The 27,684-nt window shown below is 46.1% G+C and overlaps 1 protein-coding gene across 2 annotated transcripts; it reads right to left on the reverse strand.

The window, feature by feature from the left end:
- Window positions 1-146: 146 nt before the first annotated feature.
- Window positions 147-27,571, reverse strand: Zmat3 (zinc finger matrin-type 3). 2 transcript variants are annotated; one of them, XM_051157030.1, is made up of 6 exons: window positions 27,280-27,571; window positions 22,702-23,028; window positions 4,653-4,772; window positions 2,918-3,084; window positions 2,695-2,795; window positions 147-396 (listed from the first exon to the last, which is right to left on the reverse strand). In XM_051157030.1, the coding sequence occupies exons 2-6, from the start codon at window positions 22,969-22,971 to the stop codon at window positions 185-187; spliced, it is 870 nt and encodes a 289-aa protein (XP_051012987.1). In that variant the 5' UTR covers window positions 22,972-23,028; window positions 27,280-27,571; the 3' UTR covers window positions 147-184. The 2 variants fall into 2 exon arrangements, with proteins under 2 accessions (XP_051012987.1, XP_051012988.1); XM_051157031.1 differs by lacking the exon at window positions 27,280-27,571 and adding an exon at window positions 26,942-27,244.
- Window positions 27,572-27,684: the final 113 nt, after the last annotated feature.

The following is a 27,684-nucleotide window of genomic DNA, read 5'->3' on the forward strand; positions in this document are numbered from 1 at the left end:
GACACACACTTCCCTCCCCAACCCCGACTTGACGACTCACGGCACCTGGGAACCACTGAAGGTTACTGGTATTAAGCAGAGGAATAAGGAATGTACGCGCACGCGCATCGAGGGGACCGCAAAGCAAGGCAGGTTGACAGAAGGCAAACAACAGGCAGGACTGGCCTCTCCGAAAGCACGGCCATCACTGTAGGTAGCCCAGGTTCTCCATCTCGCTCCTGTACCGCTGCTCAGACACCTTGCTTTTGTGCTGCTTGCTCTCTAGATGCTGCCGGAACTCCACCTCTTCACCAGCCCCAACGTTACACATAGAGCAGTAAAATTGGCCACTTGGAGTAACGCACATGGCAAGATCTCGCGGGATCCTCTGCCGAGAGCGGGCATTGAAGTAAGGACCTGTGGAAGCAAGAAGCAGACATGAGATGATCAAGGGAGGGGAGGTGGCTGGAGGGCCTGAGATCCGCCCTCCAGCACCCACATAAAAGCCAGGCGTTGTGGCCTGTGCCTTTAAGCCCAGTGCTGGAAAGGCGGAGACAGGTACATCCTGGGGACTAGCTAGCCAGCTTGCCTAGCCAATCAGTAAGCACCAACAGAGAAAGATACCCCAAAATTGACCTCTAGCCTTTATAAGCACACCCGCACACAGATGCAGATACTCAGTGTCCACTTAGTAAAAACACTCCACCAATTCTCATTGTACTCTCTAATTCTAAATTCAGGCTCTTTAAACGAAGGAGAGGTGAATGGGTTTTTTTTTTTTTTTCTTTAATTACATGCGCAGAGAAGTTCAATCTACGAACATAAATTGAGTCTCCAACTAGTGCCAGGGCACTGACTGCAGAGCCAAACCTAGGTTCTAAATGTTTATGGCTCTTAAAAGTAAACATTTGGCTGGGCATGTCTTTAATCCCAGCACTCAGGGAGGCAGACGCACACGAATCTCTGTGAGTTCAAAACCAACCTGGTCTTCAAATAGAGTTCCAGGACAGTCAGGGCTACACAGCAAAACCCTGACTTGAGGGAAAAAAAAAAAAGTAAATGGTTTAAAGACTGTAGCTGAGCATAGGTGGCTTGTGCCTGTAATTAAGCACTTGGGAGTGATTGTGGCAGATTTGAAGCCAGTGTGGGCAACACAGTAAAAACCTATCACTCCAACCCAGTCTCTGTATTTTTATTACTCCACATAGAACATAATCTAAGCCATCTTCATCCTAAAATGTATCTTCCATGACATTAACACAGTGAGGGAATGATTCCTCATCTCAGCTAGCTTTTTAACTAAAGCCTTTGTCTTTTTGTTGACCTTGGTCATAGCCAATAATACACTGAGATTTCATTCATCAGACCAGAGGCTTGTCTGTCTTTCTGAATTTCCACCAGCTGTCTCTTGTTATTCACTGAAATCTGTTTTACCTTACTCTTCATGCAAACGCCCCCTGCTGGCATGCACAGTGTTCAGGGCTGTGGTGACATAGCTCCCCACCTCACAAGAATTCTCTAGATAATTCTCATTTACTATCTGTATGAAAATCACACCGAATATGGTGTGACGTAAAATCAGGAAGGGCAACCATGCGTGCATTTGTCAAATTTCTTCCTCAATACCTAGGCTGTCTGTCCAGTGAGCTCCAGGGGCCTGCCACCTGCACCTGAGCTAGCAAGTGTGAACTGCTGTGCCTGGCCTGCCACCTGCACCTGAGCCAGCAGGTGTGAACTGCTGTGCCTGGCCTGCCATCTGCACCTGAGCCAGCAGGTGTGAACTGCTGTGCCTGGCCTGCCATCTGCACCTGAGCCAGCAGGTATGAACTGCTGTGCCTGGCCTGCCACCTGCACCTGAGCCAGCAGGTGTGAACTGCTGTGCCTGGCCTACCACCTGCACCTGAGCTAGCAGGTGTGAACTGCTGTGCCTGGCCTGCCACCTGTACCTGAGACAGCAGGTGTGAACTGCTATGCCTGGCCTGCCACCTGCACCTGAGCTAGCAGGTGTGAACTGCTGTGCCTGGCCTGCCACCTGCACCTGAGCCAGCAGGTGTGAACTGCTGTGCCTGGCCTACCACCTGCACCTGAGCTAGCAGGTGTGAACTGCTGTGCCTGGCCTGCCACCTGTACCTGAGACAGCAGGTGTGAACTGCTATGCCTGGCCTGCCACCTGCACCTGAGCTAGCAGGTATGAACTGCTGTGCCTGGCTTTTTCCCCTTAAAATTGGAATCAAACTCAGGTCCTCATGTTTCCATGACTACACCATCTTCCCGACCCACAAGAGGCACATTTTCTTTTTTTCTTATTTCTTCGTTTTTTTCTGAGACAGGGTTTCCTCTTTGTAGCCTTGGCTGTCCTGGACTCACTTTGTAGACCAGGCTGGCCTCAAAACTCAGAGATCAGCCTGCCTCTGCCTCCCTGAGTGATGGAATACTGGTGTGCACCACCATCCCTGGCTAAGAGGCCCATTTTCTAATATGTTCTATATATTTCATCTGATGAATTTTTTTAAATAAGGAATTAAAAGAGTCTCTAAGACTATGATTTAAAACCAAAATAAGTAATATAGTGAACAGGAAATAAATAATACCAGAAATACACAGCTGAGGCACAGCTCAGCAAAACAACCACTAACCTATTTTCTTGGGGCCACCTACCACTATCATTTGCAGACGTGTGTGCACTTATACACATGGACACACAGGACAGGATACCTGAATTGCTCTGGACTGTATACATATTCCTCCTGGTGGCCACCATCTTAAATTCACTCCCTTCTTTCCGGGTCCGCCGTTGCCCTGCCTCTGAGGAGTCCCTGGTAAAAAGAAAATTGAAACGAGTGAGATGGCCAGGAAACAAGGCTCCCTCTTGGGCCCTCCTTTAAACACAATTGCGCTCACATAACAATCTGGCCTCAGAGGCGATGGCAATACCTACGAGAACGAGTTACTCTGAGCTTCAGCCAGACGCAGCCTCTTGGCATGGTTTTTGCCCTGGTAGTGTGCCTGTGCCACAGCAGGGGAGCTGAAGGAGGCGTCACACAGCTTACAGTAGTCATTCTCGGTGGCCAGGATCACTCTGCCTCCTGGCTTGCAGGAGCCCACCTGCCAGAAAAGACACAGAAGCACAGTCACACCTTCCCTGTCCTCCAAGATCCATGTGAGCCCTGAGACACAACCAAAGCCTAGGACATGGCCGGAGGCACTGAATTTTGAAAGGAGAAAGTGATTCCTGGGAAAGAGAGGCTGGGAGACCCTTTGTCCTTAATTGGAATACAATTACCTAGGAACCAAAGCACCAACTAGTGTCCACTGGGGGAAAAAAAAAATGTAAAGTGTGGACATTGAGGGTATGGAAGAGAGGGAAGTCTGCTCAAAACTGGCTAATAAGCTCTTACTGAGCACCAGCTGTATACTGAGCAGCCCACCTAGACAGAAGCTTTGAAGTTTTGAAGGCTCCAGTCCTATATAACTCTCCAAACCCCCTGCGGATATACACCCAGGGAAAACACCTAGGAAGCCAGGAAATAGATATTAAACTCCACTGAGCTGACAAAAAGTTACAAAGTAAACTTTGGTTAGAAGAGACTATACATTATCTAGAACAAATGAAAAACAAACAACAACAACAGAACCCAGCATTGTCTGCCCTGGAAGACAAGATGCCCAGGGACAGCACAGCATCTTCATACTTCAGAGGTCTGTGCTAAACAAACAAGGTGGCCTGAGCTGGTTTCCCAGGAGGAGGGAGGGGGACAGCCCTCGGATTCCAAAGAGCATGCCAGAAGAACCCATAATGTACAAACAGCAGGAAGTGCCCATGCTGCCACTCTTAATGTATCTCATTTTCCCCATAAGTCTGAGGAGGAGGCTCAGCAGGGGTACCTATCTGAAGCCAGAAAACACTTAAAATACACAACATCATGGAAAGTTACTTCGCTTTCCCAGGCTTCCAGTAAAGCCCCCAGGAGGCTCACTCTGCTGGCCCATGTACCAAGCTTGGAATAATAAGGCCAACACTTCCAAGTAATGGCAAATTCTAAATGAGGCCAGGGCCCGGGACTGGAATGAAGCCAATTATAACCTTATCTAGTGTGCCGGATTTAAGACAGCATGAAAGCAATCAAGATGAATAATATTTTAATGGAATTTTTCTAGATTTATTTTACTTTATACATGGGAGTTTTTGACTACATGTATGTATGCGCATCACATGGATCTGGTACCCTAACCCTCCCAAGCCAAAAGAAGAACTAACTTCCCCTAGACCTGGAGTTACAGGTGATGGTGAGCTACCTTGTGTGTGCTTGGAACAGAACCCAGGGCCCTTGGCAAGGGCAGTAAGTGCTCTTAACCACTGAGCCATCTCTCCAGCCCTTAGATCTTTTCCTTCCTCTTTTTCTTTTTCTTTTTAGACACTGCATGGTCATTTCACCTAAATCGGAAAAACATATAAAAATGGATATAACGATATTTTCCATGATCTCACACATAACCGCCAAGTCTAGTGAGAGATCTAAAGTTTCAAAAATGTTGGCAGACACAGCTAAAGGAGTTCAAAGTGCCAACCACCTTTCAGGATGTTACCCAGCCTGACCCTGCAGACACAGGCACAGGAAACTGTACTCGTGACCACCTGTATGTGAGGACCTCTTCCCCCAGCACTGCCTCACCTGCGGAGGGACAGGAACGAGAGGTGTGGCCACAGGCTCCACCACGCTGCTCATCCTGGCTGGAGGAGGACAGCTGTTAGCGGCATAATAATTTCGGAGTTTCTTGCCATGGTTTTTACCCTAGAGGTAAACACAAAGCGGACAGTTTGTCAGGTGGTGATCATCAGCGTGCTCACTGGGGCAGCGCTGTCTGCTGTACACCCAGGACAGCTATGTACACCAGCAGCCAGCTCGGATTCTGTCTTAAAGAGCAAGAGTCTGCCCTCGGCTATGATCTGCTGCTGTTGTAGACCTCACAACCAAAAGCGACTTGGCAGAGAAAAGGTTTATTCTGGATTCCTCTTCTTGGTCACAGTCCATCACTAAGTCACAGCAGGAACCCAAGCAGACACCATGGATGGATGCTGCTTCCCTGCTTACTCACCGGCGCATGCTGAGTGGGCTTTCTAATACAGCTCAGACCCACTTGCCTAGGGAAGGTCGGTGATACCCGATGTGGCCTGGACCCTCCAACATCAACTAAGACAACCTCTGACAGACATGGCCGCAGACCAATCCAACTGAAGCAATCATTGAACTGAGGTTCCCTCTTCCCAGGGTTTGTATCAAATTGACAGTAAAAACAAAACAGGACAGAGCCTGTCATTAGGTTCTAAGAGAGAAGTTACATTTATCCACAGAAGATAAAAGAATGAAGCCAAAAGACATTAGTTCCTCTAAGTTTCCAGAGATGTCTCACAGTCCCCAGTGCTGCGTCCTGCATGGCACCTATCACGGTTCAGACACCATTGCGTCAATAAAAATCTTGTGATGCCCTGGTCCAACTGACTTCAGAATCAAGTAATGAGACGGCTAATCCAATCATTTTTACAAAAGCTGCACTTACAAAGAGTCACTTCATACAGAGGTGAGCTTATGAGCGAGCCTCAGTTCATTTGCTGCTCACAGAAATCCTGTAAGAGTTTGCTGATATGGACCAAGCCTGACAGAGGAGGACCGATGGCGAGGGTGGGCACACACCTTCAGGAGGAAGACCTATGGCGGGGGTGGGCACACACCATCAGAAGGAAACACCAGCAAAGCAATGACTTTCAACCTCATCAGTGCAGCCCTTACCACACATCCTGGTGGCTTGGGGAAACACACTAAACATCTGCCAAGTCAGCATGGCCTTTCTCACCAAGTTTTAAGTCATAATTCACATGAGTATATTCCTTAAGCTAATAAATGAAGACAAAATTGGTAGCAAGGATAAAAAAGCACTCTGACAGGCTGGAGAGATGACCCAAAATCTAAGAGAGCTTCACACTACCGTAGAGAACCCAGCACCCACTTCAGGCAGCTCATGGGCACCTGTCAATACAGTCCTAGGATATCAATGCTCACTTCTGACCTCTGTAGGCTCCTACACACACATGACGCACATACAGTCATGCAGGCAAACATAGAGTCACGCAGGTGCACATACACAATAAAAAAAAAAACCTTTAAAAGCACTCTGAATAAGGGCAAAACAGTTCACTACTTGTTAAACCATGTTGCAAAATTTAAACCTTCGTACCAACATTTACATGCAAACTCCTAGGAATGAACAAAGGACTAGCACACAGCCTAGACAGCTAAGTTCCGACATCCAAACGCATGAGCCGCACCATTCCCATGGGACTACCAGAAGTCAAGTATGCCTGCATACTGTATATACTGTATCTTAGGTGAACTCTAAGCAGCATAATACCATTGATCCTCCCTCCTTTCTGAAATAGTTCTTCCAGAATGTTCCATCTTCTGTGGCTCCCTCTTACCTCTCCAGTCTCTCATCCCTAACAACCTTGAGCTCTGCCGTGCCCAAGGCCCATCCTTGGCCCTCTTCTCTAGCTGTGCTCCGATTCTAGTTCCCTTTGCCTGGCCCCACAACTTTATGAGACAATGACTAACTGTGTGGCAGCTAGTCGTGGAGGTGTACGCCTTTTATCCCAGCACTGAGGAGGCAGAGGCCCAAGGATCTCTGTGGGTTCAAGGCCATCCTGGTCTAAATTCTGAGTTGAAGCCAGCCAACGCTACTTAGTGAAGGTGTATCTCAAAACAAAACAAAAATAAATAACACACAAAGAAACAAACAGAAAGGACAGGGTAGGACACGCCTGTAGTCCAAGCTAGCTGGGATGTTGAGGAAGAAAGGTCACACAAGTTCAAGGCCTGCCTGGAGTATGGAATACAGTACTAGAATGGAATCCGATAAGAGGAATTCTGGATGCTTATGAGAAAACTAAAAAGGTTTGTGACCTCAGTTTCTTCAAAAAATGAAAAACATAGAATGCTCTTGGAATGTATTTTCATGCCCCTTCCAGGCATACCAGATAGGAGCAAGTTTACTTCAGCTGCTGTTATTCATGTGCCTGTATGGAAAAACATGAGTTAAGCACATTTTGCTTGTCCTTGTGACTGCACACTTTACTCAGGTGACTCTTAACCCTAGGAGCATAAATTGTCTGATGCTCTGAATAAAGTTAGCTATTGCACAGGACTTTAGTCTGCCTCATTTTAAAGCCCCCATCTCCCAGGTTCCTGCCACCAACAAGAGCAGGAAACTCAGCTGGGTGTGGTGGCGCACACCTTTAAGCTCAGCATTTGGGAGGCAGAGGCAGGTAGATCACTGTGAGTTGAAGGCCAGCCTGGTCTACACAGTGAGTCCAGGACAGCCAGGGCTACACAGAGAAACCCTGTGTTGAAAAAAAAAAAAAAAAAAAAAAAAAAAGCAGTAGATCAGTAAACCCAAGAAAACTGATAAGGATTTAGGGACACAGCTCAGTGACAGAGCACATGCCTCTCATGAACAAAGCCCTGGGTCTATCCCCAGCACCACACCTCCCATCACTATTTGGCAAGCCCCACTGTAATTAATAGTCACTGCCAACGAGAAACATCACTAACTAAGCAAAAGTGTGATGAGAAATAAAAATACACACGTGGTCTCAAAATATCTCTCCATATGATCCTTACTCAACAGAAAAACTATCTTTTCCAAGGAGATCCTGGTAGGCACACCTTAATTAAGAGATAATTAACACCATGAGAGCCACCCCTGACTCATGCAGCAAGAAGGACACAGCATTATGTCTGTAGTACTCTTGCCAAAAAAAAAAAAAAAAAAAAAAAAAAATCACATAGCCTGACTCAATTAAACAAGGCAACACTCTACAAAGCTGTTCTTCAAAAACTGTAAGATCATTAAAGGCAGGGAAGGGGCTGCTCTTACAGAGGTCCTGAGTTGTATTCCCAGCAACCACATGGTGGCTCATAACCATCTATAATGAGATCTGATGATCTCTTCTGGCCTGCAGGTATACATGCAGACATAATAAATAAATAAATCTTTTTTTTTTTTTTTAATGTTTAAAGGAAGAGGAGGAGGAAGACAAGGACGAGGAGAAGGGATGGCCTGTTCAAGTTAAATAAAATATTAATATTACATGTAAAGTTTAATTTTGGATTAGATGCCAGAGGTAGAAGGGGCTATGAGTAGACAGCAGGTGAAATGAAAATAGTTTGCAAAGCACATGGAGCACTAAGGTTTCCATGGGTGTTGGCTCTTTGGTTTGCTTTGGTCAAGTTTGTTGTTGCTGGAGTTTGTTGTTGTTTGAAACTGTCTAGGTAACTCAGGCTGGCTTGGAACTCACTATGAAGCCAACTTGATCACCTAACCATCCTACCTCTACCTCCCATGTGCTAGGCTTTTCTACGTGCCATACACCCAGCTCAGTATCTGTTTCTTTTCTTTTGTTTTCTTTTTTGGTTTTTCAACACAGGGTTTCTCTGTGTAGCCTTGGCTGTCCTGGACTCACTATGTAGACCAGGCTGGCCTCGAACTAGTGATCCGCCTGCCTCTGCCTCCCAAGTGCTGGGATTAAAGGCGTGCGCCACCACCGCCTGGCCAGTTATCTGTTTCTTAGTGTTGATAATCATACTTTTATGTAGACTATTCATAGTTGGATGAAGCATAAGTCTGATAATAATGTTTTTCCAAACCTTAAGAAAGTGCCATAAAAAAGCAAAAAACAAAAACACAAAAACCTGGCCAGGTGGTGGTGGTGGTGCACTCTTTTGGTTCCAGCACTCGGGAGGCAGAAGTAGAAGGATCTGTGAGTTCAAGGCCAGCCTGGTCTACAAGGGTGAGTTCTAGGACAGCCAAGGCTACACAGAGAAACCCTGTCACGGAAAAACCAAACAACAAACAGAAAAGTGTCATAACAGGAAACAGTCGTCCACTTGCAGAACCCATGACACCATGTTCCGCTGGGCCCACGGACTATTCTGCAGCATTCAAAACATCAGATGCAGGGAACTGTTGGGGCCACCTGGCATATGCTGACATGAAGGTGCTGTGTCAAAAATCACTATCCTCAAAAGCAAAAGCAGGATGTATTACAACAAGCAGGTGGTAAGACTAAAAAATAAATATCAGTGTCACCCTCAAGTTCATGACTTCCTGAAAAGGAATAAGAAATTTTTTAAAAAGAAGAAGAAAGAAAGAAAGAAAGAAAGAAAGAGAGCCTTAATGTTTAAAGGACAGCTATCAAATCAAAAAAATAAATAACATCAGCCAGGTGTGGTGGCTGGCAGATCTCTGTGGTGCACAGCCAACCTGGTCTACAGAGTGAGTTCCAGGACAACCAAAGCTATATAATGAGCGAGACCCTGTCCCAAAAAACAAAAAACAAGCAGATAAAAATCAATATAGTATTTCGCATCAAGGTCACTTCTAAAATTTAAAATTAAGTGAAATAATAATTAGAAAAGAAGAGACAGGTAATGCAGAAGCCCACCCTCACCTCTCGGCCCTCACGTCTATAGTGTCACACTGTATTACACAGAAAACTCCAGAAATAAAGACTCGCGCATTTAAAAATGCTTGCAGTTCTAAGCAGCATGATAAAGTGCGCAGCCGCCATGCTGCATCTGCATGGTTCTGACTCATCCTTTGTCTGGTACACCTAGGCTCAACCACTACCACCTCAGCCCTTAGTCATCAACCAGGGATGGGTGTCACTGTATCATAACACTTGTGTGCCCGGAACCCTCGTTTGGCATGATGAGAGTGTCATGGTGTACGCTGGCACTCTTATATAATAAAGATAAACTGGCAAGCACTCCCTTGGAGTGAAAAGGTAAGAGTTCTCAACTTAGTAAGGGAAAGGAAAACAATATGCTGAGGTGACTCGTGTCTATCCTGAGGGCGGATTTATCCATGAAGTGTGAAGGAAGGAAAGTCTGTGCTGGAGGCACTGCCACCCTCAGAAGTTACAGCCGCATGCACCCACGCTTGGTTAAACTCATGAACGAATTCATGTTTGGTGCCACCCAAAGGGTCAGGCAGTCCCTGGAGGAGGGTTACAGAATGGCAGCCCCAGGGACAGGAAGAGATTACTGCATAAAAATGCCAGTCGGAAATCCAAAATATGCAGAATGCATATCAGAATAGCACGATTTTTCAATAAATTGGGCAGGGGCAAGATGGAAGTCATCAGACGGGGATTGTAAGGATTCTAGAAAGGGGAGGGGGGCACAGGGGACATTATTTTTTTGTTTTTAAATTACCCATCTCCAGAGGCTTGATAATGGATGGAAACAGATAGAAAGGAGCTGGTACTGTTGAGCAGAACAAATGTTAAAGACCTAGCTAGACCCAGACACATTCATCAGGGTGAACTTTCAGGCTCAAAGAATACAGAGTCCAAAACCGTACAGGGAAGGAAATTAAAGCAGGTTGCCTACAAAGAAACAAAGCCCAGAGGAAGGTGAGACTCAACATCAGATGAGCCGAAGCAATGGAGAAACAGTCTTTAACGCTCAACCTAGAGCTAAGCTATGCTCTGGTATGGCACAGTGCACACACTTTTTTGAAATGGAAGAGCTGAGAAACGTTTACCTCCTGTTACTGCCTCGTGTTATTTAGAAGTGAGGTTTGCTGGTGTCTTAGGGTTTCTGCTATGTGATGAAGCACCATGAGCGAACGCAACTTAAAGGAAGCATTTACTTCAACTTACAGCTCATAGCCCATCACTGTGGGAGTCAGCAGGACCGAGGCAGACGCCACGAGGGCCGCTGCGCACCGGCTTGCTCTGCATGACTTGCTCAGCCTGCATTCTTAGACAATCCAAGACCAGCTGCCCAAGTGTGGCACTGCACTCAGTGGGCTGAGCCACTACCCATCAATCATGGATCAAGGAAACGCCCCGCAGACTTGCTTACAGGTAGTTAAAGGGGGCATTTTCTCAGTTGAGTCCCTTTTCCCAAATGACACTAGCTTGTGTCGTGGTAACATAAAACTAATCAACAAAAGAGACACAATTGCATTTGTTCTCTGTTCCTGTGAGTACTGTGACCATATTACACTTTGACTAAACAAAATGGGGTGGGGGACAAGGAAGAAGATAATAATGTTTAGAAAACAGTCACCCAAGGAGCAGTGAACAGAAGTACAAAGTTGACAGGTTATGCAGCAACCCAGAGGGCAAATGGGTGGGGGGAAAAAATGGGGTAAGAAAGAGAGATTAAAGGTACGAAGGAATATTCCAAGACATAATGTGGGGAGTCGGGCTATCCGGAGCATGATATAAGAGAAAGTAGAAAAAGAAAAATGAAAAGGCAGGAAACAGGAAAGGCTACGCAAGCAGTCAGATTCAACTGTGAAACAACTAACACAGGTCAAAAGAGGGGGTCAGTGGGCCCCAAGTGAGCAAGATGATTATAAACAAGGAAAAGAAAGACTGAAGAGTTACCATGGGGAGGAAGGTGGTAATGGGCTTATTTAGGGCATGTGATTCTTCTTCCTGTTTTCAAGAACCCTAATAGAAAGTCAAGGGAAAACAACACAATTTCAAGTGCATAATCCACTTGTAAATCAAAATTAGGAAGACATAATTTTGAGTAATTTTAATGTAATCCACTTGAATCCCTAAGGACCTGGAATCACAACCCTAAGTGCAAATGGAAGGAAACAACTGCCCTGGACAGTGTTCCTCTACTCAGAAGGACACAAAAGTCCGATGTCGGTCTCCAACAACTGGAATCTACCTGGAAACAGAGCATGGAACAGTGGAACCACAGCCAAGCCAAGCTGAGAGCTAGGAAGAAGAAAGAAAAAATGCACACCATGTGGGAAATGTCAGCAAGCATCCCACTTTATCACCATGACTTCTTTGTTCCTCAGACATTACTTTGAGTAAAAATAAATTTTTTTACACTGTTTAAGAAGAAAAATGTTGGGCTGGAGCGATGGCTCAGTGGTTAAGAGCACTGTCTGCTCTTCCAGAGGTCCTGAGTTCAATTCCCAACAACCACATGGTGGCTCACAACCATCTATACTGGGATCTGATGCAATGTACATGCAAATAGAGCATTCATGTACACAAGATAAATAAATCTTAAAAAAAAAAGAAGAGGGAGAAGAAGGAGGAGGAGGAAGAGGAGGAGGAGGAGGAGGAGGAGGAGGAGGAGGAGGAGGAGGAGGAGGAGGAGGAAGTTACCAACATCAAATGTCACCAAGACAGCAAGGGCCAGGGAGAAGGAGAAAAGATTTAGGCGAGAGGCTAGGAAGCAGTGCTGTGAAATGCTGTCTTCTGAACATGCACTCATAAACTTACAGCAGCTGTAGCCATCTTCAGAAGACTCACACAAGATCAAGCCGAAAGGTGGCACGCACCTTTAATCCCAGCACTCGGGAGGCAGAGACAGGCAGATATCTGTGAGTTCGAGGCCAGCCTGGTCTACAGAATGAGTTCCAGGACAGCCAGGGCTATTATACAGAGAAGCCCTGTCTTTGGGGGGGGGGGGGAATCACGCTAACTGACATCCCAGCATATATGTGCTGGGGTCCACAATGTCCCACCTCTAGCTGGGGACCTGTTGGCAGCTGATAGCTTCTGATGGAATGGAGTCATTTTCTTCAGAGGAGTAGACTCTATTAAGTGGCCCAAGTCCGGGTGGATATAATGGATGGCCCCGTATTCACACACATACAGTCAGACTCAGTGGCTCATTAAAGGAAGAGGACAAAGTCAGGAGGTAAGCAGGGAAGAAAGGAGGAGTTAGTTGGAGGAGAGAACGGGAAGCAAACAAGCTCAGAAGACATTGCATATAGATGTGAAATTCCTAATGAATAAATAAAATATTATGTATTTAAAATAATGAGCTGAGCCCGGCATGGTGGCGCACAACCTTTAATCTCAGCATCGTGAGACAGAGGCAGGTGGATCGCTGTGAGTTCGAGGCCAGCCTGGTCTACAAAGTGAGTTCTAGGACAGGCAAGGCTACATAGAGAAACCCTGTGTTTAAAAAAAAAAAAAAAAAAGAGCAGAGCTGGGCATGGTGGCGCACACCTTTAATCCCAGCACTCATGAGGCAGAGGCAGGTGAATCTCTGAGTTGGAAGCCAGTCTGGTCTACATAGCGAGTGCCAAGATAGCCAGAACTACGAAGTGATATCCTGTCTCAATAAAGAAAGGAAGGATGAAAAGAAAGAAAGAAAGAAGTAAGAAATAAAAGAAAACAAGGAGACATGCAGGTGGGCGAGGACCATGTTGAGAAAGGGCCATATGGGAGTTGCAGGAGAAAGTTCGGGTACATATGATCAAGACACATTGTATATGTATGAAATTTTTGAAAAATAAATAATTTTACTTAAAAAGAAGAAAGTAAAGAAAGGTTGCTGTTGGACTAATATATTCGGAAGAGCCTGGGTGTTTGTTTGTTCATGATCTGAAGGTAATGAGATGGGGATGGCCGGTAAAATCCAGAGCACAGGATGGAGAGTCCAACTGGTCCAGAGCACGGAGAGCTGTCTGAGGAGGGACATGAGACACGGATGGAGTCAGCTAGAGAAGCGGAAGATGGCCAGGGCTGGGTAAGGAGAGCTGCTACCCCCTGCCAAGGTCAAAGCAAGAGTTGGATCCACTTATCACCTGGTGATCCAGACAGCGAACAAGAAAACCGTAAGGGTTCCTCCTCAGGTAAGTCAACCAAGCTCGCTGACTTAGAGTGTAATAAAAACTACATTTATACCTGAGGATCACTGTCTATGAGCTCATCTGCTGGTTGTAAGACACTCAGGAACTGGGACGTGTAGTACTCTTGCCATCCTGATGCTAGGGAAACTGAGGCAGAACAACTGTGGGTTCAAGTTCAAGTGGGCAACTCAGTGAGACCTCGTCTTAAAACCAACCTTTAAAAAGGCTGGGGATGCAGCTCAGTAGTAAATTACTTGCCGAGCATATACAGGACACCAGGTTGAATGCAATCTATGAGGAAGAAGCCAGTAAGGAAAGTTCTTCCACAGCCTCTGAAGTTCCTGCCTGGACCCCCCCCCCTCCCCCATTGAGGGAGTGTGGCCTGAGAGTTGGAGGCTGAAATGCCACACACACCCAACTTAGTTTTGGTCATGGGGCTCTATCACAGCAATAGAAACTTAACTAAGACACAAACTGGGATCAAGAGTAGGGTTTTTCTGTGACAGACGTGACAATGTTGTTTGGGGAGGATTGTGGAAGAACTTTGTTGAGTATTCGGAGCTTATTGAGCAACTGTGGGAACTTAAAAGATAATCTGAGACGGGCACAGAGGAGAGAGCCTGGCTTCTGAAGTCATTTCCAGACTCTATCAGGGACATTGATTATCTTGATAGAAGAGTCTGTAGTTCTAGTCAGCTGAAGCGGAAGAATGTGGCTGTGATTAACAAGAGACCAGAACTACTAAAGTAAAACCCTGGCTTTGCTGGGACAATCAATACTGGTCAGCTGGGGCTGAGGAATTAGCTGTGATTAAGAAGAGACCAGCAAGCAGGGCGTGGTGGCACATGTCTTTAATCCCAGCACTCAGGGAGGCAGAGGCAGGCAGACTGCTGTGAGTTCAAGGCTAGCCCAATCTACAAAGCAAGTCCACGAAGGCCCAGGCTACACAGAGAAACCCTGTCTTGAAAAAAAAAAAAAGAAAACAACAACAAAAAAGAGAGACAGAGACATAGAGAGAGACAGAGAAACAGAGAGAGAGAGAGAGAGAGAGAAGAGACCAGCATCACTGAGGTGAGAAGTCATCTGGGGAGTGCTTCCTCAGTGTCAGCAGACACAAGCTGTGGTCTAGAGGGGACCAAACCTGTACTCAGCACCGGCAGCCTAACTTGGCAATGTATAAAGTTTCTTAAGTGGCATGAAGGGGTCCTGAGGAGCAGCTGAGGCTTAGCACTGTGAGAGGCCGGGAGAGGCTAGTGAAGGTACAGCCACAACGATAGCAGAAGCCCCAGCACTGAAGAGAAGATGAATTGTCTCACCATGTGGCGGGGCCAAAGCTCCCTGAGGAAAGCCCGGGAGAGGCTTTTGGTGAAGGTGCAGCCCAGCTCCAGTGGAGATGATAGTATCATGGGATTGCCCACCAACAGCAGCAGCAGCAGCTGTGGAGTAGAGGCTGCCTGAGCCTGTGGGACAAGCCATGTGTGCTCTGGATGGCGCAGCCAGAGAGCCAGAGCTGCTCAAGCCCATAAGAGCCCAGAAGATCATGAGTCCCAGATGTAAGACCCTGAACTTTACACTGTTGGGACGTTGGATTTGCTTTGATTTGAATGTTAACTGTGCCCTGGTTCTTTCCCCCGTTGGAGTAAGAAAGTATTTAACTTCTTTTCCTATTGTGCACAAACCCACAACTATGAGACCCATATCAGAGAGTATTTAGATATTTTACAAAGACTGTGAACTTTTAAAGTGATGTTGAATTTTTAAAGAAAACTTGGACTTTTAAAATATTGAAAATCTCAAAAAAAAACTGCAGGACTTTTAATATTAAACTGTGTTTACATTACAACACTAGTATGAGATCATGGTGTGGCAGTTTAAATAGGAATGGCCCCCACAGACTCCTGTGTTTGAATGGTTGGCCACAGGGAGTGGCACTATCAGGAGGTGTGGCCTTGTTAGAGTGTGTCACTGTGGAGCTACGCCCAGTGTGAGACATATCCAGACTCCTTCTTTTGCCCTCAGATGAAGATATAGCTCATGCAGCTCCTCCTCCAGCACCATGTCTGCCTGCACCCCACCATGCTCTTCATGAAATAAAACCCTAACTAAGCCCGGCATGGTGGCGCTTGCCTTTAATCCCAACACTTGGGAGTCAGAGGCAGGCGGATCACTGTGAGTTTGAGGCCAGCCTGCTGGTTTACAAAGCAAGTCCAGTACAGCCAAGGCTACAGAGAGAAATCCTATCTAAAAAAAAAAAAAAAAAAAGAAAGAAAGAAAAGAAAAGGCTGGGTTATGGTTTAATAAGTGGTAAGTACTTGTGTATCAAATGGCAAATGGTCACTTGAGGCTCGTTGCTTTTTGTCAACTTGACCCAATCTTGACCATCTGGGAAGAGGGAATCTTAATCAAGAAAAATGCCTTCATACAAGTGGCCTGCAGGGAAGTCTAGTGAACGCTCTTGATTAGTGATTGACAGAAGGGCCCAGCCCACTGAGGGTGGTGCCACCCTTTGGCAGATGGTCCTGCGGTGTATAAGGTATAAGAAACCAAGCAAGCCATGAGGAACAAGCCAATAAGCAGCACTCGTCCAGTCTCTTCAGTTCCTGCCATGACTTCCCTCAGCAAGGGAAGTGGAGGGTAACCTGAGCATATTAAGCTGAAATAAACCTTCTCCCATCCCATTTTGGGTCATGGTGTCTTATCAAAGCAATAGAAACACTAAACCCAAGCATTCTAAAAAAAAAAAAAACAGAAACCCATTTCAACAATCAGTATTTACTAACATAAAATACTCAATTCTCACAATCGTGCAAGGGGAAATAATAGCCTGTGCTTTGCAGGTGTGATTTGCAGATGTTGGATAGGGAAAGGTTTTATAATCTAACGCACTGGAGTCAGGATTCCCGTCCAGAGCTGTATAGATTCCAAAGTGCCTTGGCCACTTATGAAAATGCACAAGCCCACCCCAATCCCGAAGGGTATTTTTACCATTCCTAGTTTATCTGGGTAAGAAAAATTTGAAAACATAAAAATTAGCTGAGGACTAGAGAGTTGACTCAACAGTTAAGATTGCTTGCTCTGGGGCTAGGGAGATGGCTCAGAGGTTAAGAGCACTGGATGCTCTTCCAAAGGTCCTGAGTTCAATTCCCAGCAACCACATGGTGGCTCACAACCATCTATAATGTGATCTAAGGCCCTCTTCTGGTGTGCAAATATACATGCAGGCAGAACACTATATATGTAATAAATAAATAAATCTTAAAAAGAAGAAGAAGGAGAAGGAGGAGAAGGAGAAGAAGGAAAAGAAGAAGAAGAAAATTGCTTGCTCTTCCAAAAGACTAGGTATGGTCCCCAGAACCCACACAGTGGCTCACACTCATCTGAACCCCAGTCCCGGGGAAGCACTCATCCTTTTCTGAACTCAGGGACACCAAGCACACACATGGTACCCAGATATACAGATACCCAGATATGGGTAGCCAGTGCACCCATATACATATAAAAATATATTTTTTTAATTAAAAAAAATAAGCTGAGATTAGAAATACTGACAACCATGCAAACCTGGATGGTTGATGTTAAACTGTCTAAATCAGTGGAACACTGTAACGAACACCAAAGTACAGCAGGCTGAGAATGACTGGGAAAGGAAGACCCTCCATGGTCCAATTCTACCAGGCCAAACTCTGAAAATGGCAGAGGAGAGGGGAAAGGTTAAGAGGAGGGACTAAGCATAAGGGGAAGAGCCAATCACTGTGTGTGTGTGTGTGTGTGTGTGTGTGTGTGTGTGTGTGTGTGTGTACACACGCGCATTCCTAAGCATGCCGAAGCCAGTTGACACAACATCATCCTCTGCTGCTCTCCACCTTATTTTTTGAGACAGGGTCTTCTTGCTGAACCTGAGGCTTGCCCTTTTGGCTAGACTGGCAGGCCTTGGCATCCTTCTGTCTCTCACTCCTCCATCCCCTCACCTTTGGCCCCCAAGGACAGGCTGAGATTACAGGGGAGAGCCACACCCATCTTGTCATTGGGTGCTTGGAATCTGAACTCAAGCTGCACAGCACTTTACCCACTGCCCTGTCTCCCTCCCCAGGTCGCATTCTGTTTGCCGTGACTAGAGGCCACTGCATTTAGCATCATAGGTTTAAAACCACTTAGTTTCTCTCATCAACAGAGCTAATGTGACACTCATCTGGGTACCAAGCACAATCTGTGTTTATGATAAACTTTAGAGAAGTGCTTTGTGTAACTAGCTATTTTTCATATAAATATGCAAATTAGCAGGTAAATTTCTAACTTTCAAGGTGGGCACTTAGTAAACTTTTTCCATGTAATTTGATTTTATTTTTTAAAAAATGTGGCCTGCAAGAGGGCTCAGCCAATAAAGGCACTTGCCACAAAGTCTGGTGACCTGAGTTCAACCTCATATACATGTATACATACGTAAATGTATGTACATATAAATGTAAAAAAAATATATACATACATAAATGTAAAAATCTGTTACTTTCCTTCTCAAAGCAGCTCTTCCTCTGGGTGTTTATGCTGATGAAACCCTATTATGTTTCTTCATGCCAGGATTCCACTGAGTAATCTAAGCATGCAGATACATTTTAATAAAGTGAAGACTCATTTCTCTTCCAGAAATTTGATGTTAAATTAAGTTATAACGAAAGCCGTAATTTTAAAATGGAGAAATTAGGTAGCCTCATTTAAAAAGATAAATGACACAGCCGGGGCTGCTTCAAAGCTAATGACTGGGCTAAAAGACCTGGGCTCTAAACCATCTGCGATGACTACCCATGCCTTGAGACGGCAGCTCGATTAGGAAGATGAAGATGTTGGAAACAATGGAGAGGAGGCTGAGGAGAGTTTTTACAGAGCCATGGCCACTGTATCCTGAGTATTGGAATGTGATACCGTCGGACTCCAGCTAACAATGGCTGCTTACGACACTGCGCAATGTGAAACTTGGATTTCAACAGCACCAGCTCACTAAAGAGGGTCAGGCAATTCAGAGAGGGAATTGTGCTTTCATGCAGGGCCTTTCCACTTACGAGCACATGACTGAGATAACAGATGTATGGCCCGTGATATCACCCCAAAATAACAATCACAAAGCAGGTTTTTCATCTTGAAATAAAGCTTTACGTTGCCAGCCGTTCACCATAAACCGCTGGCTCTGTACCCGCTGCCCCCCGGCCTGTCACTAGTGCTCCCCAGGGTCACCCTTGCCTCTGACAGCATTCTTTTCTCACCTCCCACTTAGGCCTCCTCACTTAACGCATCTTTCAGTCCAACATTTTTCTGATTCATGTGACCAGAGTCTCCAGTACCCCAGGATGTTGTGGAGTTCCTGGAGACTATGGAGCAAGAATGTCTCAAACTGTGGCTCCTTCTGCCTCCACTTTCCAAGTGCTAGAATTACAGGGGCCACCATCACTCCTAGCTCCAGGCTGACACTGCTATGGTTTCCTTCCATGTTGGGACACATTCTTCTTGGTTCCACATGATCATGTGATGATGATGATGATGATGATGATTTGATACACTCTCATGCTTATGACTTTTATAGAAATCCAAGTCTCAGACACTTAGAGAGGCCTCAGTCAGCAGCGCATTTGGTGCTTGAGCAGGAGGGCCCGAGGTCAGAGCCCCAGCGTACACATTCAGTTCCTGTTTGCTTGGTTTCGAGATAGGCGCTCACTACGTTGCTAGCTCTGGGTGGTCTAGAACTGCTGGGGGGCAGGAGGGATAATACAGGGCCTCGTTTAGCCCAGGCTCACCTCAAACTCAATGAGAAGCTGAGGATGTCCTTGGCCTCTCCCACTCGCCACCTCCCAAGTGCCAGGCAAGTTCTGTAGTCCTCCCTCCTTCTGTAGTCCTCCCTCCTTTGTAGTCCTCCCTCCTTTGTAGTCCTCCCTCCTTCTGTAGTCATCCCTCCTTCTGTAGTCATCCCTCCTTCCAGCCTCTTCTTACTCTCAGGTTTCGGCTCTGAAACAAGCTGTCTTCCTCACCCAACTTTACCATTTAAAGTGTTTATTACTAGGGAATTTTTAATTTCTGCTTTCTGGTTTATTTACTCACTGCACCATGGAGGAAACAGGAATAATTTACAAATCTTGTCAACTAAAAAGTTTAGAGCAAACAGTTAAGAAATGTACAATTTTTTTAAAAAGCTGATTTCATTGGTAGTTTAAACCAAAATCCAACAGTTTTTCCATCAAAACAAATCCTCTGTGCAAATTCAAAAGAGTCTATCAATGTGTAGACATAAGAGTCACATAACTGTATTGGGGAAAAACAACCCAAGGTATGCTACAACCTACACTAACACGTTAAAATCATTCATTGCTGCCAGGCAGTGGTAGAAATAGAGGCAGGTGGGTCTCTGTGAATTCAAGGCCAGCCTGGCTTACAGATCAAGTTTCAGAATAGCCAAGGCTACACTGTGGCTACAAAGAAGCCGTCTCACACAAAAATTCAAAAAACAAAAATAAAAATAAATAAAATCACACATTCCCCGCAAGCAGTGGTGACATCCGCCTTTGATCCCAGCACTCAGGAGGCAGAGGCAGGGGAAGCTCTGTGAGTTCGAGGCCAGCCTGGTCTACAAAGTGAGTCCAGGACAGCCAATGCTACACAGAGAAACCCTGCCTGGGGGGGTGGGGGGGGGAATCACATTGCCTAAATTTCCCTAAAAAGATAATAACTATACTAAAGGCAAAGCAGGCTTCTGCTCAGTAAAGATCTAAGAAAGGCTACAGGGAACTACAAATCTTAACCACCCAACTGGTCCTTGATTTTTGTAAGTGATCTTATGCAAAACCAACCATCTCACAAGAATATATGCGAAAGCGACCTACATTTATGTCTGTCTGAGGCCAGTCATCCTAACAGATGCCTCCTGAACAGGAAAAGATGCAGCCAGTGTCTGGTTGTCATGGGGAGTAACACTTGGTGTTGAGAGACTGGACTGAAAAAGAAAATGGGGAAACGGCAGAAGCCCTGATGAACCAAGGCTCTGCTTTTGATCCGCTGTAATGAATATTCCGCTGGGAATCTGGGCGCAAACACACCTGAACAAGGCAGAGCAACAGACCTTTTCTTCCCAAGGAAATATTTCTAACGCAGCACCAACTGTTCAATTACCCATCTTTAGGAGCAGAACCAAAGGAAGCAAAGAAAACTTTAAAGTGGAGAAAGGTGTGGGGAGCTGAAGACTGAGTGGATGTCTACTATTGACAAGAGCAGCGCCTCCCACTCACCGGCATGGCAAGGCCTCCCTAGTCCTACGAACTTGAGCACTACTGTTGTCAGGGTGGCAGGAAGAGTCAAAGCACTGATGACTGTGGCCTGAGACTGCTCCCCTATGGAGTCCTCCTCCCAAGAGTCGCTAACTTGCCTCCTCCTTGGTCTTGGGTGGCGCTGAGTTTCCTGGCCAATGCACTCTGATGCTTTCCCATCAGAGACCTCTACCCACCGATGCCAGCTTTTCTAAATGGTGTCTGTCTCTTCTCCACTCTCTGTCACCTGAGTCAGGTCAATCTGAAAGCAGTGAAGGTCGCAACAGGAAAGCACAGTTTCAGGCAACAAGAAATCCTTCATAACTAACAGCTTTCTACCATGCGGTCTTAGCAAGGACTACGAACTAAATCAACAGTGGTCTTGGAGATAACCCTCCATTCAAAGAAAGTTTCTATTTTCAGGTCTCTTTTCTCCAAAAAGGAAAAGCATCAAATTGTATACAGACAACAGTGTAAAGTCAAAAGAAATACTGGGGCTCAGCAAGTAAGAATATCTGCAGCTCTTGCAGGAGACTGCAGTTTGCTCCCCAAGACCCACAGCAGGTGGCTCATAACCATACAAGTCCAGCTTCGAGGGATCCAACGTCCTCTTCTGACTTCTGCAGACACCCACATGCACATGTGCACACAAGCATGCATACACACAAAAACACATAACTAAAAATAAAATAAAAATTTTTAAATGAACCCTATACCCTCTCTTAGTTCCCCATTTATTCTTAGGTAATAATGCCCTTTAAAATGGCCTTTTCCACAAGCTATTCTACATAGAGATTAAATGCTTTACATCTTTAATGTTCAGTAGCAGCTCACTCAGAAGACTAAAAGAACCTACAGAGTACTTATGATGAAGGTAGGACTCAGTAGTTCAATACTATATTATTTATTAAAAAAAAACACCTCAGCTGGGCATGGTGGTCCTCACCTTTAATCCCAGCACTTGGAAGACAGAGGCAGGAGGATCGCTCTGAGTTCAAGACCAGCCTGGTCTACAAAGTGAGTCCAGGACAGCCAAGGCTAAAATAGAGAGACCCTGTCTCGAAAAACCAAAAATAAAATAAAAACAAAACCAAAAAGACACCTCAGCTGTAATAAGGTACATAGGGCAAGTCTTAAGTAAAATAAAGTGTAAGAGTCATGTGGTAGGTGGCCTCAAAATGATGCAAGTTGTACAAACTCAAGAACAATTTTACACTGAATTAATGTAGTGCATCACACGTTCTCCTCAAAACCACGCAGAGCCCACTTTGTAAAACATGGTATTCTATTTCCTCTTCTTGTGAGTTTTCTAGGCTTAACTGGGCATATCTAGAGAGGCAACTTGTGGCCAGACGGTAGCAAAATGCTCACCCACTGACACCATCTAACCAAATAGCACCCAAAATGCTCACCCACTGACACCATCTAACCAAACGGCACCCAAAATGCTCACCCACTGACACCATCTAACCAAACGGCACCCAAAATGCTCACCCACTGACACCATCTAACCAAACGGCACCCAAAATGCTCACCCACTGACACCATCTAACCAAACGGCACCCAAAATGCTCACCCACTGACACCATCTAACCAAACGGCACCCAAAATGCTCACCCACTGACACCATCTAACCAAACGGCACCCAAAATGCTCACCCACTGACACCATCTAACCAAACGGCACCCAAAATGCTCACCCACTGACACCATCTAATCAAACAGAGCCCAAATGCTCACCCACTGACAACTGCTTTCCTTACCTGATAGTGTGCCTGGGCCTGCTGAGCAGAGTTCAAGGTGACATTGCAGAGTTTGCAGAAGAGGGGCTTGCACAGCTCCTCCAGGGCAGAGTCTAGCTCTCCTCCCTTAGCTAAATCCTCCTCCCCTGCCAGAGGCAAGGATGCCTCCTGCCCAAAAGGCTTCTGTGGCGGAAGCTGCAAGGTCCTTGTGGACCTGGCAGCCACTGACATAGGAGGAGAGGTCGAGGGCCGCTTAGGTGGAGGAAGCCCAGCCTGCTGCAGAAGAATCATCAGGCAGGAAAACCCCGGGCATAATCCAGTGGGTGACGAGGAGCAGAGTCTTCAAACCTGAAGCAACCAGGGAAGAAAATTAAAATGAGATCTCCGCACTATGGCATAGAAATGACACCAAAGTCTTTTTCCTCTCCACACCCACTTTGGGGCCTCTCTCCTTAACCTCAGCCTAGCAGACGTTCCCCCACTGACATAAGGCTTTCCCCTGAGAATGGCTTCAGAGAGTTGCCTTTGTTTTGTTTGGCTCAGTTCCAAATGTCATCCCTCTGGCCATGGGCATTTGCAGCACTGCATCCATGGCTAATTAAGTTGAAAAGTCACGTGCTGGAGTTAGGTCACGTGCTGGAGTTAGACACCAAAGGTCATCTAGACCACTTTCTCCGAGGTGCTGAAACTCTTGATGGTAATATTCATAACAAAAAACAAAACAAAACAAAAAACCAACAAACAAACAAGAGAAAACACACTAGGTAAGAAACTCTTCCACTCAAAGGATGGTCACAAGCAGAAAAGATTACCACCTCTGAGAATCTCTTTTTTTGTTTGTTTGTTTGTTTGTTTGTTTAAGGGGGGGACTGGTTTTACTGTGTACATGTGTATGTACTATGGCACAAGTTCTTCTACCTTGACACACACACCTGTGTACAGCAGCATTGTATCCACCAGCCACCTTTTCTCCCCCTTTTTAAAAAAAGAAGGTCTCATGTAGCCAGGATAATCTCAAATTTGCTGTTACTGAGAAGGACTTTAACTCTTTCTCTTCTGCCTCTACCTCCCCAGTGCTGGTATCAGAGTGCACAGCCACTTATCTGATCTTTAAGGCATTTCTACAATAAGTTGAAAGGTGGGAGGAATCTAGGATGAGGGCAGCGTTAAAATGCAACAGATGTAAATAAAATGTTCCTCCTGAGCAACCAACAGCAGGTGAGCAGCTAAGCCAGCGGGTTCAGCGAGGCAGAGGGGACCGCGCTAGCCTGTGGGTCTCAGATGGCACCAATGTTCCGTTTGGAAGACTGAGTTTTGTTTTCTTTTTGTTTTTAAGCTGAATGGGTTGTCAATATTTAAAAATCAAAAGCTTCACAGAATCCAGTGATGAAAAGATAGTCTGGCAACAGTACACCCACGCCCTCTACCATGCACAACCACCTGTTTGGTGCCAAGAGAACCAGACTCCATACCCAGGCCAGCCTTCTCCTGGCCCCCTCAACCCTACTCAGGGCACTGACATTTTCCAGTCTGAAAAATATCCAACCAAGTATTGGACCACACTACCCTAACTAAACCTTGTGGTGCCGTTTAGGCCACTTGTATCATCCCCTTTCTTCCTGAATAAGGATACACTCAGTGATACTTATAATTTCAATTGTCAACTCCACAGGATCTGAAATTACCTAGAAAGAGTCTTAAAGAGGGGTGATGCAGATCAGAATGGCTGTCGTTGCGCCCATTAGGTTGAGGTAGGAAGACCCACTGTTGTTAGGGGTTGGTCTGGTGCTATGGATACAAATGCTAAATTCTCGGCCCCAAGATCTGGTAGCAGTCCAGGCTCATGTACATGGAATGATGTAGTATCAGCTTTGCTCCCCAATATTCTCTGATTGGTTAAATAAAAGAGGCTGCACAGCCTGTAACTGGGCAGAAGAGAAGTGGGCGGGGCCTCAGTTTCTGGGCTTGGGATCTGAGGTAGAGACCACAAGGCTGAGAGAAAGAATATGGCCTGATGGAGCAGCTCCAGACCACAAAGGACAATATATTGGCAAGTAACTCGGGGAGTACGGCTGGGAGGTAGCCAGGCTAGCTTACAGGATTAATCATACCTGCCCAGTTAGTGTATAAAGCTATTTAAATAAACCAATAGGTCTCTGTCTCAATCATTGGGGAATTAGCCAGGTCATCGAAAAGCCCTCAAGAATTAATAAATATCCCACAACACACCTTAACTTTGGGGACCACCACTGCATGGGTCCTGGACTGCATCAACAGGAGACAGAAATGAACACTAGAGCTGCTCTCTCCTGACGGTTGACCCAATGTGACTAACTGCTTCAGACTCTGTCACCTAGACTGCCCCACCATGACAGGGGTACCTTGAACCATATATGACACAAAATAAGCCCTTTCTCCCTTAAGTTGTCAGGATAGTTTATCATAGCAACAAAAAAAAAAAAAAAAAAATGAAGCCAAGAAGCTCTCTATTTCTCAATTCTGTTTTCCTCAGAAGCAACCTACTATGTTCCCCTCCCTCTTCAGTTTTACCCCTGATTCCTCCTGCACCCCAATCACATGGCATCTTTCAGTTCTAGTCACTTACAAAACGCACCACCGCAAACACCCTTTGAGTTCCTCAGATTCTAATTATCCAAAGTCGAATCCTTATTTCAAAGTCTGCCCTTCCCCCCACTCTCAGTACGGTTAAAATTCCTTCTCTTGGTCAAGAGGATACAGTGTTTCAGCTGCCGAGGTAATGGATTTACTCAAATGACTCTGAAAAGTAAGCACACTTGGTAACACACACACACTGAAGAGGAGCCACTGGCTGGGAAGCCATAGAGTTAAGAGCAAAACAGTAGTCGTAGAATTTAACAGTACTCTTCCATTAATCGCAATAGCAAGAATAGGATAATAATCAACCACTCACATCTCTGGAAACACAAAGAAAAGTGATATGGGGCCGGGCATGGTGGCGCACACCTTTAATCCCAGCACTCAGGAGGCAGAGGCAGGCAGAACATTGTGAGTTCCAGGCCAGGCTGGTCTACAAAGTGAGTCCAGGACAGCCAAGGCTACACAGAGAAACTCTGTCTCAAAAAACCAAAAAGAAAAAGAAAAAGAAAAGTGATACAGATTTGGAACATTTAAACAATAAGTTTCTCTGAAACAATACTATGTCTCCAAACTAAATAAAAGACATTCAAAAAGCAAAGATAATTCTAGATTGGAAGGGGGGGGGGGGGAGGCGGAGTTGACAGCAAAGAAACAAAAGCATCTTTTTAAATAGTTTAACTAACTTGTCACACAGATTCTCTGTTAGGTCATCAATGCTGTTGGGTCATAGAGAAAGGACAGAGCAGGGTTCCAAAACATCTAGATAAAAAGAAAATCAGCAATATACAGAAAACAGAATCAGCTTCCTACCAAAACATGCCTGGGTTTGTTTTTTGCATGCTAACTCCCACCTGAGGAAACCCTAGGATGCGTTGGGCAGCACTGTGACATACAGCCAGCCGTCCAACAGAAGCAAGGCCCTCCTCACAGTAGAGGCACAAAAGGCCTTATTCCAGAGCAAAACACCGGCGGGGGGGGGGTGGGGTGGGGTAGGGGGTGTTTACAGTGCAGGCTTACCTATTATTACATTTTATCATCGTAATGTTGAAAGAAAGGGTAGAGATCTCAAAAATACTGCCGTTATGCTTAATAATCAACATAAGGCTAACCATCTCCCCCCAAAAAATCTATAGGCAACAATCACAACAGGTATTGCATTTGTATAATAAATAAATAACTCTAAAATAAATAAAACCGAAGCTTCGGTGAAGGCACAGACTGAAATACAAAAACCCAAAAACACACCCGGATCCATTCAAACTGCTGCATTAATTTAAGAGACTAAATTAGACGCTGATATAAAAATACTTCTCAGTTCTTAAAAATCCATCCGATTGGACGCTTGCGATGGCATACATGAGGGATGCACAGGGCTTAATGTCCTAATTTAGAGCTGAGAAAACACTAAAGAAAATCACAGCTTCATCATGTACCAGTTTAAGGAAAATGAATGACCACAGCACACGTTTCCATGGCCGGGCTGGGGCCTACTCCTCACGGGCTGTACGGCAAACAACAGCCCTTCCCTAGGCAGAAATAGACCCAAGGAAAAGAAGAGAATCCAGGAACAGGTTCCTGGCATCTGAGTAAAGTAGGAAAGGCTGTCCCTGGACATTCTGGAGAAGAGAAGAGAGAATCTTACTCAGAGGTCACCAGAACGCGACAGGCAGAGAAACAACCCCGGCAGGCTGTTTTATGTCTCAGAAGAAAGCTGAGAGGGGGAGAAGGCCGTGGCGACCCAGGCTCAGCATCTAGGACTCAAAGCTGCGCCCCTGCAGCATCGCCCCCGCGTGTGCCATTCCTGGGCTGGGCACCCATACACGCACTCCAGTCCCGGGCGGATGCCGGCCGGGAGCACCGAGTCGCCGAGGCGGCTGCGAGAACGGCTGCGGGATCGGGATCGGTGGCCCGCCGGACGCCCCGGGCGAGGCTGACACGCGCACTGGGACGCAGCCGCACCGACCCGCGGACCGCACTCACCGGAACCGGCAGGCCGCAGCCGCCCGGCCACCCGCGCGCCGCCGCCCGCTCCACGACCACTTTCTGCGCTCGCCGCTGCTGTCCGGCCGCTCCGATGCTGGAGGTTGACTGTCAAAAGTCGTTCGGAGTGGAGGCACTGGGAAACAGCTGCAGGAAGTGACTGCGGAACCGGGAGGCGGCGGAGGAGGAGGAGAAGGAGGTGGAGGAGGAGGCAGGGCTCCCGACGGCGCCACTGCGCATGTGCGTGGGCAGCGGCGGCTCCCGCAGACCCTGGGCGCGGGGCAGGTGCTGGACAACTACGCCAGAGATACAGATGGTTTCTTGGAGCTGCCCCAGCCTACCCTGAGAGCGATGTGAGCAGAAGCCTGACACAGCCTGCGGGGAGGGCGGATGTTCTCTTCTGAG

The sequence above is a fragment of the Acomys russatus genome, chromosome 15 (genome assembly GCF_903995435.1).
Source record: "Acomys russatus chromosome 15, mAcoRus1.1, whole genome shotgun sequence".
Lineage (NCBI taxonomy): Eukaryota > Metazoa > Chordata > Mammalia > Rodentia > Muridae > Acomys > Acomys russatus.

What these genes read in the sequence shown, in the direction of transcription:
- Zmat3 (XM_051157030.1), bottom strand. Translation starts at nt 22,971, where the DNA reads ATGATTCTTCTGCAGCAGGCTGGGCTTCCTCCACCTAAGCGGCCCTCG. An exon ending in TCGTTCCTGTCCCTCCGCAG is followed by an intron (nt 3,085 to 4,652) that starts GTGAGGCAGTGC and finishes CTTTTCTGGCAG; the next exon opens with GTGGGCTCCTGCAAGCCAGG. An exon ending in TACAGTCCAGAGCAATTCAG is followed by an intron (nt 397 to 2,694) that starts GTATCCTGTCCT and finishes TTGCTTCCACAG; the next exon opens with GTCCTTACTTCAATGCCCGC.